Source organism: Candida orthopsilosis (genome assembly GCF_000315875.1).
Source record: "Candida orthopsilosis Co 90-125, chromosome 8 draft sequence".
Lineage (NCBI taxonomy): Eukaryota > Fungi > Ascomycota > Pichiomycetes > Serinales > Debaryomycetaceae > Lodderomyces > Lodderomyces orthopsilosis.
The window spans coordinates 402,715-420,711 of NC_018302.1; the positions used below are offsets into that span (position 1 = coordinate 402,715).

The following is a 17,997-nucleotide window of genomic DNA, read 5'->3' on the forward strand; positions in this document are numbered from 1 at the left end:
GAAGAAAAGAGAAAAAGAAGAAGGGTTATTAGATTAGATTGAAAGGAGTACTTTCCATCCCAATTTATATATTCAATGAAGAGCGACTTTAAAATTTTGTAATTTATTTAAAGCCTCGTTGTATTATGTAACAAAGTAGTGTACTAATGGTAAATTATTGACACCTATTGTTCATATTGTTTTTTTATTGAGTTTTGAACATTTGTGCACTACTTCTACTACTGATCGCATCAGATTGTGGTGATGTACACGACTTGATATTGTTGTACAAATACAAAGTGTATATTGATAAAAGGTAATGTACATTGGGAAATCAACTCGTGTTTCAAGTAAAGACAGTAACCCTCACTTTGTCAACTTAATTGCGTGATTTTACCTCATGTTGTATTTCCCCATCTATCTAAAAAATGATAACAACAAAAGAACCACAATATTTCTACTGGTTGCCTTTCAGTCAGATAATTTCATTCGCAGTACTTGGGCCACGATAACGCCACATCGCTTTCCACGAAAATAATTAACTATCGCAATTTAGTGGTGTGACAACGGCACAGGGATTCTTTACGATGCCTTATTTTACTCGTGCTGTAGAAGAGAAATACACCGGTGAAGTTAAAATACAGCCAATCAAGGAAAAATGCACGAATGAGGCTTAAAACTTTAAAGCTGTAACCTATTGTTTGTTTGTTTTGTGATCGGATGAAGGCGCTGGTTAAAGCTTACGACAATGATGGGCTGAAAATAACTCTCTACAGCTCTTCTAGAACGCCCAACTACAAGAGCAGATGTTTGGTTTAGTCATCTAAGAATTATGAATTAGTAACGAGGGTATAAATATTTATGTATTTTTGTAGTTGCGTCTATTAAGCTTAATTCAAAGGGTTGTTGTTTGTCTGATTGTAGCCTGCTCTTCTGTTTTTCCATTTACTAGACATCTCAACTAAGCTGCGAATGTAATCATGAAGCAAATAACCACAAGAGCCAACAGCTCTAAAAAGAGAGAGTGCCGCCACCGTCCACAAAATAAAGGCAAGGTAAATATTTTGAGCGGTATCTCCAGGCTCATAAACTTGAACCATAGTCATGATGAAGATCAAATTGGCCAACAACCAGAAAAGCACCACCTTTGTTCGAACATCTTTTGCGTAATCGTCTCCGTCTAAAACATGCTTAGTGGCTTTCTTCTTTTGTAGCTTTTTACCAGATCTGTTGGCCCTAATATTGTACAATGTTTCAAGATAAACTTCGTCGATATTCACATCCAGTACAACCGCTTCGTACTCACCCTGAGCATTCTGTTCGATAATATATTGATTCGTCTTATCATCTTGTGGGTTGTTATCTCCCTTTGTACCCCAAGATACATCGTGGGTATTACAGAATGCAAAAATTTGCAATGTGCAGGTGTAAGCAGGAATCATTAGGAAGTATTGGACAGAACAAGTCAACATATGCCACGGATCTAAGTATAATATTGACATTAGTGTGTATAATCCATAGGTGGAAAGTAGCGATACCACGATACTTATCAAAACGTACGACGAGGTATTTCCCAGGCCAAATTGGTCTATTGTGTTGACAACAAAAACTAATCCCACAATTAAAGCATACAATGAACAAACCGTTAGCAATATTATGAGACCTTTGAATATATTCTTTGAAGCGTGTGGTCGGTTTCCAATGGAAGCAATGAATAGCGAGGTCAAAACACAAATGCATAGGTAATTGAACAATGTGAAGATCCAGAAACCACCATTATGACCCAAGTGCTTGTACGACACAAGTGAACCAGTAAGGAAATAGTAAGTCAAGTAAAAGTTACTCAATGAAAAGAATGAAAACACCAAACTCACTGTTTGATACATGAATTCAACGTGAAGCCAAAACTTTCTCGCAAATGAATGGTCTGTATTCCAGACCTTTTTTCCATGGTATAAGGAGTACAAAGCTGCAAAGAAAGCACCATTGATCCACCTTCTCCTTTGTGCTAGAAATTCAGATATAGTTTCCGGTACATCTGTTTCTCCTGTAGCCAGCTTTACAAATTTCAAAACCCAATTGTCACCCCTTTTTGAAACAAGTTCCCAACACAATATCCTATCCTCTGCCAAATACATATTTGCTTCAAAGAAATTGGTTTTGGTGTTTTCCTTGTCTTTTTCGTGAGACTTGAGTAAGTCTTCACCTTTAAAATAGGACGCCAAGGGCCCGGTGCCGTCCTCGTGGTTTTTGAGTGCAATGTAACGGTATGCAGATAAAGCCCCCGGAAGCACCGATATATATCCGAACAATGACTCTAATGGCTTATCAAGAATATTCGATAACTTGTACTCGAAATTTTGTGAAGCAACCAACGGGTTAATCAAGTTTCTCCACCCTTTTCCCTTCATTGCTTTAATTTCTCCTGCGGCACCAGCGACATTGGAGTCTTTATCAAATGCTTTCCATAAATTGTAGACAGCGTGATTGTCTGGTTTGGTTCCCACGTCAAGGAGGACTACGACATTTGGGTCCAATACTGGACAGAATGCGTTGAATAACCATCTATGTGAATTGATCTTCTTTTGGTTTTGTTCTTTTAGGCAAAATAGAACTTGAACAGGAGTCAAGTTCTTCTCATCTCCCTTGAATTTCAATTCCTCATCAATAGATATCTGGGTTGTGTATTCAAACAAATGCGCTTTCACTTGTTTATTGTTAACATATGGCCTTGTTAAATTATCCTGATAGCAACCGGTTGCAGTGAGTAGCTGTAATACGGACTCATTAATTTTGTTTCGACCATCAGCAACAATAACCACTTGAATTTTCTTCCAGCTGTCTTTTCCCCAAACTTTGGATTTACGTCTCGAACATAAATGGGCAACATTTTTCATCACCCCATGCATAGTTCTAGCAAATGAAAATTCGTCTTCATTATACATAGTAATGCAGACAAGAATTTCCGTTTCTCTTCCATATTTCGCTGCTCTTAATGTGAATCCTTCTTCAACAAACGTATCTGGGTCTGAGGTACAAGCTGTATAGGTCATATTGGTAAATTCTCCAAATGGCGACTCGGTTCTTGTCAACACCTTGCGTAACTCCCCTGGTATAGGATTCTCCAAAACCAAATTTCCTTTCTTACCGCCAACTAGTCTTACCTTCCTGCGTGTGATGGTTTTCTCCCTATGGGGATTATACGCTGCGTCAATGTTTTGCATGAGGTTGCCATCAATTGACTCAGTGAAATATTGAGCTTCATCATTGGGGTCAGATAAGTGTGAATATCCCGTGTACGCTGTGGATTCAGAGTACAAAGATTTGGCATCATCTCTAGTTACTTCCTTTGCACCATCGTCTATGTCGAACTTCTTCTCGTCCTCATAGTACGTACTTTGGTCATCATTATAGTGGCCAGCATCGTAAAGCGTACCAGGCGAGAATATTGGTTGTGGGGGGTCCAAGTATCTTTGACTGCTAATCGTGCTTCCTTTGAATGAAGTTCTGAATGGAGATCCGTTATTTATGTTATTGTCGTCATCACTATCATCACCAATCAATACCTCGGTATTCCTTTGCCTCTTTGGAGATTCGCGTGAAGTGTAGTGTGCTCTGGGGGTAGTATCAATATCCATATTAGGATCAAACTCTAAATTTGGTGCATTGCCAACAAACGGAGACTTTGTGTTTTTGCTCTGATTGTTGGTTCTTCCTGTGCTTCTTGAGAATATATTTGGTGATTGTTTAATTCCCTCTTGACTTTGTTTGATTTCTGATGCAGGAAACCCAATAAAACCTTCATGGGAATCCTCTTCACTGTCATAGTCTAATGGCTGATACCTCTTTGTAGGACTTGAACTTCGCGTATAAGCGGCATATGGTAGTTTTATTGAATGTTCCTTCTGCTCATCGCCATCGTCAAATGGGTTCATCATGCTTGGCTATTGAATTGCAGAATATACCCTTGAAGAGTAGAAGAAAAGATTTGTCTTTTTCTTTCTTATTTTTCCAAACGGTGTTTGCGTCTGCAATCAATAATTGCTTACCTTAGTTTGACTACATATATGTGTCTCTTTGTCATATGTATATATATTTTTGTTTAGTTCTGTTGTATTATTTCCGAATTGGTGCAAATTAAAAACATAAAAACATAAAAACAACAGACCTTATATTGTGACACAAACCAGGAATTGCAATCAAAATGTAGAGTTGTGTATACATAGTTATCCACTAGTACAAAGTGCACGATTCAAGGTTGTTCACTATTCATATAGTGTAGTAATGCGGTAAACCACACCCATTTCAAGTAATTAGTGTTAAGCTACATTTGAGTTCAACGCATCAGCCTGAGTTATGTAACGTTTTGCATTGTTTTGACACAAATAATGTAGAAGCAAAAATATTCAAAAATATAGATTTAGGTCTTTACTCAATCTGCTGATATATTTGGAAAGTGACATTTTTACGACTGGAACATACTCATTAGCTTATTCATCAACAAAACAGTTTGATTAAAAGGTTAAATACACACACCAATGATGTACAGTGGTTTAGTTTCATTCATACGAGTGCGACATAATTTTTCGTACCAAAACGACTTTTAATTTTTAAGCCAGTGCGACATAAATTTTGTTTTTATGTGAATTTGTTCTGAGTAGAAAAATAGAATCATAAATATTAATGAGAAGTTCAAGCTGGAACTACACACTGACGGATATGTAGACGGGCTTGGTAATTGCTTTACTTTGGAGTCTGACCAGATGACTCTAGAAGGTGAGATAGCCCCGTTGGAAGCGTGCTTTAGTTACAGTGACTACATTGAAGCGTTCTATCCAAATGGGTGTGAAGTTGACAACTTGCAAAACGACATGGAATGTGATAGTGTAGATATAGATGTAAATATTAGTTCTGGACAAGAACAATGTTGTAAACGTAAAAGGGGTCCATACAGAGACTAATGAGGATGTTATTATAAGTCGATACCTGTTTTTCTTTCCAAAATAGGCAAGTTAGGATGTAGAAATTGCTAGAATACCAGTAACTACAAAAAGGTTTTAGTGTGGTGGTGTGTCTTATTGAAAACAAAATGTGGATCAGTATCTCTATAACTTGCGGGGGTTTTACATATGAAGTTCCGATCAGGTGTATGTTCTCATGTTGGTTTACCTTTCCAATGACTTTGTGATGGCAATAATATAGTTATGAAAATTAAATCCAACGTCACATCTCTTCTTCCATTATTATAGCTGCAAAACACCGCTTATGTGTTGCAATTTTTTTAGTATGTTTTTTTGTTTGTCTTATTATTATTATGATTCTTATCTCTCTCTACTAGAACAAAATCACATAAAAACAAAATTATGTAAATTAAGTCAAACTCGGTGTCGTGGTATTATTAATTACGACATTGTACTAAAAAGACACTACTTCTGTCATTTCGAACATTTCAACCACTCTATCTTTTTAGTTGACTTGCAGTTAAGGTCCACCTGCCTATGCACCCATTTTCAACCCCATGAAGAATCTTGATATCAATATTCATTCAGATAAAAATGATTCTGAGATACGAGAGAACAAGGGCACTGGCGGCGATCAAAACTCGTCTCAAATATCCAATGTGGAATTCGGTACTTTGAAGAAGATTGGAACTAACGTATCCCAAGTATCTACATTCAGTAACTCAACTGTCAAATCAAATCCATTAGTCAAACTATTCACTAGGAACAGGTCACAAACAAACGTTGTTGGAAGAAATTCCGAGGGAGAGGTTTCAACTATTTTGGATTCCAAAAATGATTTTAATGAGATCGAACCTCCAAAGGAAACAAAGACTACAAAGTTGAGAGCAGCGAAAAAGATTTTGAGTCCCTCAAGCAAACTGCACTTTGACTCTGCAGCAGAGTCAAGTTCCACCGACGAACGATATTCAACAAGACGGTCAAGCGAGGAGTCAAGGGGAAAGAAACAAATAATAACTTCACCACTGTCGGGTTTCCACAATCTTTTTCACAAGTCACAATCTGCAGCTGGCTTGTCCAAATTCAGTGATAGAAATGCTGATGACAAGCTGTTTTCTGGCTCTTCAAAGACCCCAATTTGCTTGTCTTCAAACAATTCAAATTCGGTTGTAAATGATACGACGCTAGCCCGAGTTTACAAGTTCACAAGTGCCAATATCTCAACTGAAGATAACGAAGGCTTCACGGAACATTCCTCACTCCTCGAAATCCATAGGAAGATGTTAACACCAGCTGACCTGTACATCCAAAACAAATTTAATAGACATCATCAACACGAAATTGGGTTGGGCATCGTGGAGAAAAGCGGCAATGGGCTGTCAAGTATTTCAAGTGATGAAGAGGCGAAATTGAACAAGTCAAATCAACAAATAAGCTTGCTTTTGAAGCCATTATTTATACCATCCAAACAAAGGAATTCGACGTCGTCCTCACCTTATCCATTCTTGGGACATTCTTTCGATGAAATGGGACTAATGATAAGAAGCCATTTTACTGCAGAATTCAACAGAACAGCTAACGTGGAGCAAAACCAAAAATACGGGAAGTACAGGCTGAAGTCGAACAAATCGAGCTCAAAAGGTCAAGCTTCTAGTATGATTGGAATCGATAATTTTACAATCACCAGGCTTGATGAAGATGACACTAGAGAGTTCATTCAAGATTTATCGGCTATTTTTGTGTCGTGTTTATGCTGGCTCAGGCGTGACGTGTCGAAATCAGTGCAAGGTTTAGACCATGTTAATGACGGAAGAGGCTCTAATATTCTAAATATGTGGCAGACAGTGTCAGAATCATGGTTTTACTATAATAGGAATATTCGCTTTCAGATTTTGCAAATATTCCAAGCGATGTTTACTGGATCTAGGTCATATACGGAAGGCAGTTTCGTGGAACAGAAAATACCACCAATCTGTATCGATGAGGTGCTTCAACAATCATTTTGCACAGTGTTTATCATTCCATTGATCGAGGAGAGAAAACGATGCTGGACATCTTATCAGGATGTTATTAACATTGACAGCTACGGGTTGCTCAATGACCAAGAGAAACGTTTATTTCAGCAAAATTTGTCATTGCATGCTAATGCGTTACACTGCTTTGGATCTTTACAAAGCCTACCCCAATCGAGTTATTTCAAACCTGATGTTGAAGTACAGCATTTACACCAGACAATGAGGGCCATTGTGGCAAACTTGTCAGATCTTCGTTGATAGATTTAGCCAACCATGGGCTCTTGAATTTCAATTCTGTTTGGTAACCGTTGCGCTTGTTCAAATATTATTTTCAACAGTGCTTGGAATACTGTTGAAAAATAACACCTTAAGAGTACATCTTGGCAGGTATCTTTATGTGTTGTAAACGGAGCAACTTCCAAATAATTCTCGTTGATGGAAGATCCAGGAAGAAATAGACTATTGTGGACGGGGAATGAATCAAGTACCAACTGTGATCTATTGACTCCATCTATAAGACTGAAACTGGAAAAATGGCTTAGAGTACGGTCTTTTGGCCAAGGCCTTCACTTGATGTGCACAAGAATGCTTTGAAGCCGAAATTTTTTGTCCATCAATGAGATTATGCTAGGGAATACTGGTGCTGAAATAGTTACGGAGAACACAAAACATTTGTTTGAAAGATCACAACACCTGCTAATATTGTGGAATGGAACAGAACACAGCGGCTTATAGCAACTGATTTGCTATAATCTTTTCAGCTGATTTACCTAAGTGGTTTAAGGATACTACAAAATACAGTGTTTCGTTTAGCAAGTATATAGGTTGGCCTTTCTAATAGACTGCCGTATTACTTTGCATTCGCTGCAGTAGTCTATATATATTTGAACCTATGTCTTCCATACTCTAGGTGATGAAGCCTATCTCCATTGAATCCCACATTGTCTTTGACCTTATTCTCTTGCCTTACATAAAAACTCCAAAAAAAAAAAACGCTTCTCACTGAAAAATACCTAACAGAAATAGCATACATAATCATCAACTTGCTATGAGCGAACAGACTTTTGACGACCACAGCGTAACCGCAGTTACAACCCCGGATGATGATGCGATATCAGATATTAGTTTGGATGAGGAAGATGAGGAATTGATTTGGAGAGTCTTTTTTAGCGACTTGGAAAAGCAGAAAGATATACAACAGCAAAATGAACTGATTGATGAGGAACGGGCAGAAGCAGGGGAAATACTTTCTGATAACGAAGAATTGCAGTCGATAGCCCTGGAAGATTTGCTTCTACTTGGGGAACCCACGTTGATTAATCGCTATAAAGACTTGAAAGATAATGCCATTGACTCTAATTTATCTGAGGAAGAGCAAAAACGATTACTAATCACAAACTTCTCCAACGATCAAATGGAGAGATTTGAAGCTTATAGGCGACTGACTGTCAATAAACCTGGAGTAAAGAAAATTTGCAATGGGGTGGTTGGACATTCGGTGTCGCAAGTTATAGCAACGGTAGTAGCCGGGGTAGCGAAGCTGTTTATATCAGAGGTTATTAGCAAATCTTTTGAAGTGCAAGAGAGAGACAACAAGGGTAAGCTTTTATTTGACATTGAGCAAAAGAAGAGTCAAAAACGGTCCGACATTGAAAATGCACAATTTCAAAGTGAGACAAAGCGACCTCGATTACTGTATCAAGGAGACCACAACGCACCCCTACAACCCAGCCATATCAGGGAAGCATTGAGATTGTACGAGGAGGAATGCTCTGGCGAGTTACCATCAACAGATTGAGATTGACATTACCTCAGAACAAGAACATTAGCGCGGATCGCAAGAATACTCCTCGCGAAAGTCAGTTGTGTTAGTTTTTCATCTATCTTGCACCAAATACAAACGGGCCTCAGTACAATGCTGAAATCTTTTTCCATTATGGAGACGGATTATACTTTTTCGAAACCCCAGGAGCTTGATCATAACGAAGATCCATCACCAAATTACCTGCAAACACGATACCATCAATAACGTGCACGGTGTGAATCTGGTGGTGAATACTATACTACTGACTCTCAGATCAAAGTTACTAGCATCGAAGGCTTTCTTTCTTACTCGCTTACGAGTCCACATACTCTACTTAATTCGAGTTTAAATACAAACAATTTCCTCCACACGGAGGTAACACACGTGATCACTTTCCATAAGGGCATTAACTCCGCCCATTCTAAAATTTTTAGACATGGCTTCGCCGTCTCAGGGCACTCAAAATAATCTTTTGGTATTACTAGGGATACGTGTGGCTCTCGTGGTTTCTATTAGTGGAACTCTGCGCTGGTTTTCCACTTAGTAGTTTCAGTCGTTGGTGCGTTATTTTGCACTTGAACCGATTCTCCGAATAACTTGAGACGGGACTGGAAATTCCCAAAATACCGCAATGGTGCTAATGAAAATCACAAGGAGGAAAAGAATCCCATACTATTGTAGCATAATCTATGTGACGGAAAGAAGGTGTTGGCTGCGAAAAACAAGTACCAACTAAGAACCCGTTTTTTATATATAACAGGATTACACATTACACAATATTTTGTACAGTGGGAGTCAAGTTTGTAGAGTTATACAGTCATTTGGTGATAGAATACAAGGTATGGGCCAATCTTTTGCTAAATTGCATACTAGTTTCTTCTGGGTACGTAATTTAACTTGAAACAACGCAAAATCTTTGGAATTCGAAAAGTATTTTCTTGTAGAGAGCACTTAAATTGTTTGTTTCTATAAAATTTACGGACAACATATCTTTTGCCATCACAGGCATACGTTTGCTCCAGTTTCATTATCATCGATGCATTTTATGGTTCAAACTATTGACCGGTGTCGTAAATAAAGTCAAAAGACAAAGACGCGAAAAAAATTGAAACTAAGATCTTCCCTTTTTTTTAAAGGAAAACAAAAAACACGACACGACAACAACAAATACGAGACAGGAATGAGAATAAATTTTTATGGTGAAAAAAATTACTGCGGTTAAAGACTACTGATAAACCCTAACGTTGAATCATTATAAGATGCCAATAGATTTGCCATTTGAAATACCTACAGATAATCCCGTGTACCAGAATTACAAAAAGATTTTGATTACATATCAAAAGTTTGTTGATGAATCTGTGCCACACACTGGTTATAGATGGTTAGGGTTTGGGGTATTACTTACTTTATTTATGACCAGAATTTTCATTGTTCAAGGGTGGTACATCATTTGTTACGCATTGGGGATATACTTGTTGAATTTATTCTTGGCGTTTTTGACCCCAAAGTTTGATCCATCGTTGGAACAGGAGATGAAGAATGAATCTATTGAGGAAGGAATGGACCAAGAGACTCAAGAATCTGGGTCTAAGGATGACGAATTCAGGCCATTTATTAGGAGATTACCAGAATTCAAGTTCTGGTATAACGCCACAAGAGCCACTGTTTTAAGTTTGGTGTTGACCTTTTTCTCAATCTTTGATATTCCAGTTTTTTGGCCAATTTTATTGATGTACTTCATAATCCTTTTTGCTTTGACAATGCGTAAACAGATACAGCATATGACAAAGTACAAGTACTTGCCATTTGATTTGGGCAAGACAAGATATAGGAAGTGATAATTTTACTGTATATTTCATGAATGTATAAATACTTGTTTAGGAGAACCAATTGAATCTGAAGTGGATGTAAGAAACTATGTGCGTACCCTCAGGAACACTTTGAGCGCCTGCAGTGAACTCTAGCTACTCTGGGTTTTATAACGCCTATAATTGGTGCCATGTGGCCGAGGATGGGAGATGTCATTTCGAAATGTTACTAAAAGGAGGCCGCACTACAAGCAGATAACGAGCTTGGCACCATATCCTTTGCCCCCGTATTTGCTGTAAACAAGTTCAATGGCTTTGAGCATATCTTGAATAGCTTGGGATCTTAATTTAGTCATGAAGAAAGAGAAGGTATACGGTATTCGTTTCGGAAGGATGGAAGGATGAAAGGATTCAGTTTGAATCGCCAAAATTAATAATAAAACACAATGGCTTACCTGCTTCCAGCGGCTAATAGTACTCCCACTAACCAATTGACATGTGTGCTGACCTCCGCATTGGACTCTACTCTAACCAAAGAAGGCGAAGTAAACTTTGGGATTTTCGCTTTTTGTCTAATTTAAAACCGGAGCAAATGAAAATGTCGCAAAAAGTAAAGTAAGTAGGACGCTTGGTCCTCTTAGTCCGACAAAAAAAAAACGTCGAACGTCACAACTCTTGTCAGTGGTAATTGACTAAAGTATATACATCATTGAACCCGCGCAAGAGAAGCTACTGTTAACGTAGATTTTGATCACAATTAACCATGAGTCGTGCAGAGGTAGATTTACAGACAAGTGTGAAGAAAGCATGCAACAGTGACGAAGTTCCACCCAAGAGAAAGCATGTGAGAGCATGTATAGTGTACACTTGGGATCATAAGAATTCGCGAGCTTTTTGGAATGCGGTCAAGATTCAGCCATTGCAAAGCAACGAGATTCTGTTGTTCAAGGCACTTATTATGATACACAAAGTGTTACAGGAAGGCCACCCAAACACTTTAAAAGATGGTTACCGGAACCGAGACTTTGTTGCTTCATTGGCTACGGTATTTCCAACTCATGGACTGGCATACGGTAGGTTGATTAATCAGTATGACCGGTATATTTTGCAAAAGTTGGACTTTCATCGTAACAATCCCGGTTTTAATGGAACGTTCGAATACGAGGAGTATCTCTCATTGAGAGCAGTCAGCGACCCGAATGAAGGGTATGAATCTATCTTACAATTGATGGATCTTCAGGATCTGATTAATGACTTGCAAAAGCTCATTTTTGCAACAATACATCGCTCACATGGAAATTTGTGCAAAGTCAGTGCATTAGTACCTTTGATCACAGAGTCCTACGGGATTTACAAATTCTGTATTTCAATGCTCAGAGCAATGTATCAACAATTGGGTGCAGATGAGGCATTGACGGTCTTGTTTGATAGGTTTGAGTCTCAGCATTTTATGTTACGTGACTTTTACACTGATTGCCACTCAATCAAATTTTTAACTAGCTTGATTACTATTCCTCGCCTTCCAAATAGCTCTCCTGACTTACAGGTGGACGAAGATGGAAGATCCATAGCTGAAAGTACTTCTGCTAGAACTGGGGAACAAAACATTTCGAGAGCAAGGTCCATCAGTGCAGAACCTCCTAGTATTCCACCCTCAATTTCAACTGATCAAATTCCATCTCAACAAACTGGCTATCTTTTCGAACAACAACAAGAGCAAGAGAGAATTCAAAGACAGCTTGAGTTACAACGCCAACAACAACTTCAAGAACAACAAGAACAACAACGTTTATTTGAACAGCAACAAAGGGAGCAAGAAAGACGGTTCATGGAAGAGCAGCAAGCTCTTCAAATGCAACAAACACAGCAACAGCAAGGACGCGTGTCTGAATTGGAGCATGATTTGCTCATGTTTAAGAACCAATACGACAATGATCAACAGTTATTGCAACAATATGACACAAGAGTTAAATCTTTAGAAAATGAAATGGCGGCTTTCAATAATACTGCCACCCAACAAGTTGCTTCTAAGAATGAGCAGATTCAAAACTTGGAAGAACAGATAGCAAATTGGACCAAAAAGTATGAGTCGCTTGCTAAGTTATACTCGCAATTGCGCCAAGAACATTTGAATTTATTGGCTAAATTCAAAAAAATTCAACAAAAAATAAGCAGTGCACAGGAATCCATTGCCAAAAAGGAGAAACTTGAAAAGGACTTGAAGGCCAAGAATGTGGAGTTGGCTGATTTGATTAGAGAACGTGACCGAGCAAGACTTGAATTGGACAGAGTGAAGGCCTCGAAGGACCAAGAGATTGAGAAGCTAGAAACAGAAATAAGAGATCTCAACATTTCCGCCAAAGAATCTGGTAAATTGCAAAACATGAATCTCACTACCATTATGTCAAAACACGAAGAGGAGTTGAATGACTTGAAGGCTCAATTGGAGCGCTATTCCAAGAACGGAGAGCCTGGGACTATGGACGGTTTACATGCTCAATTGCGAGACAAGGAAACTGAATTGGCAATTGCCAATCAGTCTCTTGAAGAAGCTTACAAGGAGATTGGCCGAATCAAGAATGATCAAGATGATATTTTGAATGCAGAGATTGACCACATTATCATGACCCATATCTCCAAGTTCAAAAGCTTAATCGATGTATTCTTGGATAACAGTATCAGACGCATTTTGGATATCAAACACGAGTTGACATTGAACACATTGGGATCAAACAATAATTCGTCTCCCGAATACTTGTTGTCGGTTGTTGAGCTTTGTTCTGATACAGCGACCGACTTTGCATCAACGTTCAATGGATACATAGCCGAGGAAAACAATCAAGACGAGGAAACGTTCTCCAATGTCATCCTATACAGCTCTTCGTTAGTCACATATTTGAACGATTCGCTGCAAACAGCAAAGAGTCTTTCGCAGGCCTCCTCAGGCAAAGAGGAAGAGAAACTTTTGACCCAAATGATGAAAGTTCTCGATGACGCGGAGGAATATTATCAAGGGTTGAAATCAGAGAAACTTGAACAATTGGATAACCAAGAAGATAGAATCGATCTGATAATCGATAGCAATCTCGAGTTACAGACTTCCTTGAAGGACTTGGCGGGTTTGGCTGATTCCTTGAAGTTGTCTACAGGTATCCAATTTAAAGGTGATCTAGAAAGTCTCGTAAACAAGGAAATGCAGCAAACGGTTGATGCAGTCAACTCTGCTTCTAAGTATTTGACCGATTTGTTGAAGAACCCAAACATTTATGGTGGTAACATCGAGATACATGAAACTTTGATTTCATGTGCTAAAGCAATAATTGATGCGGTGGCACGATTGATACAAGCTTCAGTTGAATCGCAACGTGAAATTGTCGAGAAAGGCAAGGGTACACAATCGAATACAGAATTTTACAGGAAGAACAGCAGATGGACTGAAGGACTTATTAGTGCAGCAAAAGCAGTAGCCGGTGCAACAAACATATTGATTCAAATTTCGGATGGTGTTTTGCAGAAGAAGAACACCCATGAAGAGTTGATAGTGGCTTCGAATGAAGTGGCTGCATCAACGGCTCAATTAGTTGCTGCATCCAGGGTTAAGGCCAATTTCATGTCAAAATCTCAAGACGCTTTAGAATCAGCATCTGGTGACGTTACTCGTGCATGCAAATCTCTAGTGAACAAAGTTCAAGGATTGTTGAGTAATGGGGACCTGCAAAATGACAACATTGACTTGAGTAAATTAACTCCTTATGAAGGTAAGACTCTCGAGATGGAGCAACAGGTTGAAATTTTGAAGCTTGAGAATAAGCTTCAAGCGGCAAGAAGGAGACTCGGAGAGATCAGGAAACATGGCTACAAGGATGACGATAGCGATGACGAGTAGACCCCTTGCATGGGTGAAAATATTTTGTACTGATGTAGTAAGTATTAGTTTTCACATTTTGTTTCTCGTGGTTTATTGTAAAGCACGCTTCCGATCTCAGATGCAACATCTCCTGGTTACACCACACAGTTGTGTCACGATTTATAGATATTGATGAAATCTTCCCTCTGCACAATTACTCGTCCACGTATTCCTGGTGGATAGACAAATTGTGATAGTACTGACATTCATTGTAAATTTATCAACCAAAGAATAAAACAAACGAAAAAAAATTTTGCGTTAGTTCTACGCACATCGCTAATGTGGAAACAACAAGTCATTTGTATCAATGAGTGCATATGCAGCTTTGAGGACCGATGCTGCTAGCAATATAGACTCTCCCGTCACACCACTAGATGTGGATGACAACGCTTTACAGTATGTGAAGGGTTCTGATGACGAGTTCAGTGACGAGGATGATACCATGTCAACAGTAGACGTCAAGTTGGGATCGAGAGCCAATGAAAGTAATAGCTCAACCCCGGCTTTGTCAAAGCAAAGAATTTTCCAGTCGAATTTTCTACCAAGTGAAACGAATTTACAGTTTGATGAAGATTCGGTTTCGGTGAGACTTGAATGTGGAGACTTCATAATGATTCGAGGGATGTTTAAGCTTCAAATATTGCATGGAAATGTACGCATCAATAACTGCTATGAACTCAATGCTGGTAATGATCGTATATACACCTTTTTCACAACAGATCTGCACGCTTTACCGATTATTGCCAATGTTTCCGCCGGGACACGAGAGAAGGACTCAATTGCCAGGATCAAATTGAGCAACTACTTTACTGGATTTAATGACACAAATCACAAGTTGTCATTGATTCAGGTATCCCCAGAAAGTAATACCAAAGAAAACATATTTAAACGATTCACCTTTCAGATAATTATACAAAGTGGCAGTCATTATGGCTTATATGTGGATGATTCTTGGATCAGTTACTTTGCATCTTCTGCTGCAATATCGGCACATAATTTGATTGTTATTGGAAACAAAAATGCAGGCAAGTCTACCTTCTGCAAGTCATTGCTGGACTATCTACGTTTCGAAAAGAAACAATCCGTAGTGGTCATGGACCTTGATCCAGGACAATCTGATAATTCATCCCCGTTTTGCATGTCGTTGAGCGTCCAATTGCCTCAAGGAATCTGTGCAACTTCTGGCTTTGTATTTGACAAGCATGAAGAATATTATGGCTTCAACAGTCCAATGGATGCACCGTCTAGATACCTCGAAGTTACTCGAAAGCTTTACGCTATTTATCATCAAAAATTCAAACACAAAGGTATGAGGTTAGTAATAAACACCCCTGGTTGGATTAAAGGTTATGGTAAAACGCTTTTGCAGGAAGTAACTAGTATTGTCAATCCTTCTGATTTGATTCTCTTAACAAACAATTTGTCAATTGAGTCCGAAGAAAATCAAAGTGTATTACAAAGCATGAATTTTGCCACAGTGTATTTATTACCTGGTGTTTTTCAATTACCTTCGAGCTCTCCAAGTCAATTCCGAATAGATAACAAGCTCATGTACTTCCATCAAAAAGGAGGCGACAGTTTTGATTTCAGCCACTACCTTTTAAGTACCCCTCCAAAGAGAATTAGCTACCAGGTTGGCACCTCAGAACAGGGGGTTTACGGTGTGTCGATTCTCAATTACAAGGTTGATGCCAATTTCGACTTCCGTAATATTCCATTATTGCTTTCATCGTTAATTTGGGGGGTATATAGCGTACAGTCGTCATGTGATGAGGCCGTGGTTAAGGACAGCAAGTACAACCTATATCCTAACTTGATAAAATCGAAGGATCTTGAGCTGGTTCTTGGGGCTAATAGTCAATTTTTGGGACTTCTTATTATACATAGTATCAACCCCTGCGATAATTATTTAAATGTTTACACACCGCCAATTGTCCTGCAAAAGATAGAAGGAGCCCTAAAATCCAAGTCCAAGATTGTCCTCTTACGAGGTGAAGGAAGTATCCCACCAATAGAGCTAATGTACCCGCAATTTCATCAGACTGGAACCACAATGCAATTGCAACGCCCCCGTGTAGTCTCGTCCAAGGCACACATGCCGTACATAAATACTAAAGGAAGAACAAAAATAGGGGGTATTTGGAAGGTGAGACGTAACATTCTTCGAAGGAGTCACCGAAGGTGAATGATTTTTTAGATTGAAAACACGGGTTGACTTCGTGCAATTTAGCACTGGCCTGTTGGTTATTGTCTGTTTAAGATGCAAAGTTTTGAAAAGCATAGCAGTTGAAATTAATGCTTTAGAAGACTCTTAAGACTTGCGATATAGGTTAATTAAGGGGCTAATAGAACTTATGAACTGCAAATGTTGTTGCCGAGTTAAAGGCAATGACAGTTCGGTGGGAACACTAAAGGGATATCCCATTTGAGGTCATCTACTGGCAGCATCAATCACATTGATGAGCAGGAGGAGACGGAGACAATGGAAGAGAAATTTATGAGGATTCTGTACATACTAATAGTTGCTTGATCAAGGTAGTAGTAGTAGTAGAAAATTTCAATTTCAATTTCAAAGAGTCCAAACGTGAAGAATTAATTTCCTTCTACGCAAAACAATACAAATTTTAGAGTCATGCTTTGTGTTTTGCAAATATAAATTAATAAATGCAGGCAATTCATGAGGACGCTTTCGGTTTGTTGCAAAACATAGATTCCAACCATGTATCAAATTATTTTCTTTTTGAGTTGCGAAATATGCTATATGTGGTGTAGAAAGAAAACCAGTGCAGTGTTTATGGTAATATAGAGACAACTCATCATGTCCAACAAGAGTGCCAATTTTCTACCCACGAATAGGCTCTAATCTCTTTCTCAAGGCTTAAACATAAACGCAAAATTATAGGAAAACAATTGAGCATGCGATTTAAACATTATCTCTTAGGAAGTACATTGGCATTTTACGTATGAAAACAGCGGAGGAGTAGAACAACTCTTCCATACCATGGAGTTAGCACTTCGGCACAAGCAAAAGAAATTCACGACATGAACCTTTATGTCACATAATTTCTGCGTCGACGACAACCATTGAAAAACTACTGAGGAGTGGTTCCGAAAAAAGACTTGAGCAAGGCTCAAAACTACACTTTAAGTACTCGATCAAGTGGCCCCGAATAATGCTAGCCGCTGCCACTTTCCACTAGAACTTATCATCAGGGCACAAAACCAGGTCAAGTGCTTCTGATTTATATCTCCAAGCTAAATTTTGACTTAGCTTCGTCGTTTCATGGCACCCAATTTTTTTTTGGGCTTTTTAGAGGTACCAATGGCTCTCGTGGTCTCTATGAGCTGGACTCTGGGTTGGTTTTTTCACTTAATAAGTGTCTTTGGTCGTTCGTGCGCCATTTTGCACCTAAATTTGTGCTCGGAATAGCCTGAGACAGGATAGGAAGTTCCCAATATAGAACGAAACAGTGCTAATGACAATTGCAAGAAAGAAAAGAACTTCACTCTATTGTAGCGTAAA

General features: G+C 38.7%; 7 protein-coding genes across 7 annotated transcripts; 6 read left to right on the top strand and 1 right to left on the bottom strand. All coding sequences in view use genetic code 12, as the record gives it.

Annotated features, from left to right (window-relative positions):
* Positions 1 to 869: 869 nt before the first annotated feature.
* Positions 870 to 3,917, bottom strand: CORT_0H01960 (Chs1 predicted chitin synthase; the record flags this gene model as incomplete). The annotated part of the gene is made up of 1 exon (XM_003871384.1): positions 870 to 3,917. One exon carries the CDS (start codon positions 3,915 to 3,917, stop codon positions 870 to 872), a length of 3,048 nt encoding a protein of 1,015 aa, XP_003871433.1.
* Positions 3,918 to 4,742: 825 nt separating this feature from the next.
* CORT_0H01970 (Chs1 predicted chitin synthase) lies at positions 4,743 to 4,940 on the top strand (the record flags this gene model as incomplete). Its single annotated transcript, XM_003871385.1, has 1 exon — positions 4,743 to 4,940. The coding sequence occupies one exon, from the start codon at positions 4,743 to 4,745 to the stop codon at positions 4,938 to 4,940; it is 198 nt and encodes a 65-aa protein (XP_003871434.1).
* Positions 4,941 to 5,497: 557 nt separating this feature from the next.
* On the top strand, positions 5,498 to 7,213 carry CORT_0H01980 (hypothetical protein; the record flags this gene model as incomplete). Its single annotated transcript, XM_003871386.1, has 1 exon — positions 5,498 to 7,213. One exon carries the CDS (start codon positions 5,498 to 5,500, stop codon positions 7,211 to 7,213), a length of 1,716 nt encoding a protein of 571 aa, XP_003871435.1.
* A 790-nt stretch (positions 7,214 to 8,003) lies between these two features.
* CORT_0H01990 (hypothetical protein) lies at positions 8,004 to 8,753 on the top strand (the record flags this gene model as incomplete). Its single annotated transcript, XM_003871387.1, has 1 exon — positions 8,004 to 8,753. The coding sequence occupies one exon, from the start codon at positions 8,004 to 8,006 to the stop codon at positions 8,751 to 8,753; it is 750 nt and encodes a 249-aa protein (XP_003871436.1).
* A 1,265-nt stretch (positions 8,754 to 10,018) lies between these two features.
* Positions 10,019 to 10,597, top strand: CORT_0H02000 (Rer1 protein; the record flags this gene model as incomplete). The annotated part of the gene is made up of 1 exon (XM_003871388.1): positions 10,019 to 10,597. The coding sequence occupies one exon, from the start codon at positions 10,019 to 10,021 to the stop codon at positions 10,595 to 10,597; it is 579 nt and encodes a 192-aa protein (XP_003871437.1).
* A 733-nt stretch (positions 10,598 to 11,330) lies between these two features.
* On the top strand, positions 11,331 to 14,453 carry CORT_0H02010 (Sla2 actin binding protein; the record flags this gene model as incomplete). Its single annotated transcript, XM_003871389.1, has 1 exon — positions 11,331 to 14,453. One exon carries the CDS (start codon positions 11,331 to 11,333, stop codon positions 14,451 to 14,453), a length of 3,123 nt encoding a protein of 1,040 aa, XP_003871438.1.
* Positions 14,454 to 14,781: 328 nt separating this feature from the next.
* Positions 14,782 to 16,659, top strand: CORT_0H02020 (Grc3 protein; the record flags this gene model as incomplete). Its single annotated transcript, XM_003871390.1, has 1 exon — positions 14,782 to 16,659. The coding sequence occupies one exon, from the start codon at positions 14,782 to 14,784 to the stop codon at positions 16,657 to 16,659; it is 1,878 nt and encodes a 625-aa protein (XP_003871439.1).
* Between the last annotated feature and the right edge of the window lie 1,338 nt (positions 16,660 to 17,997).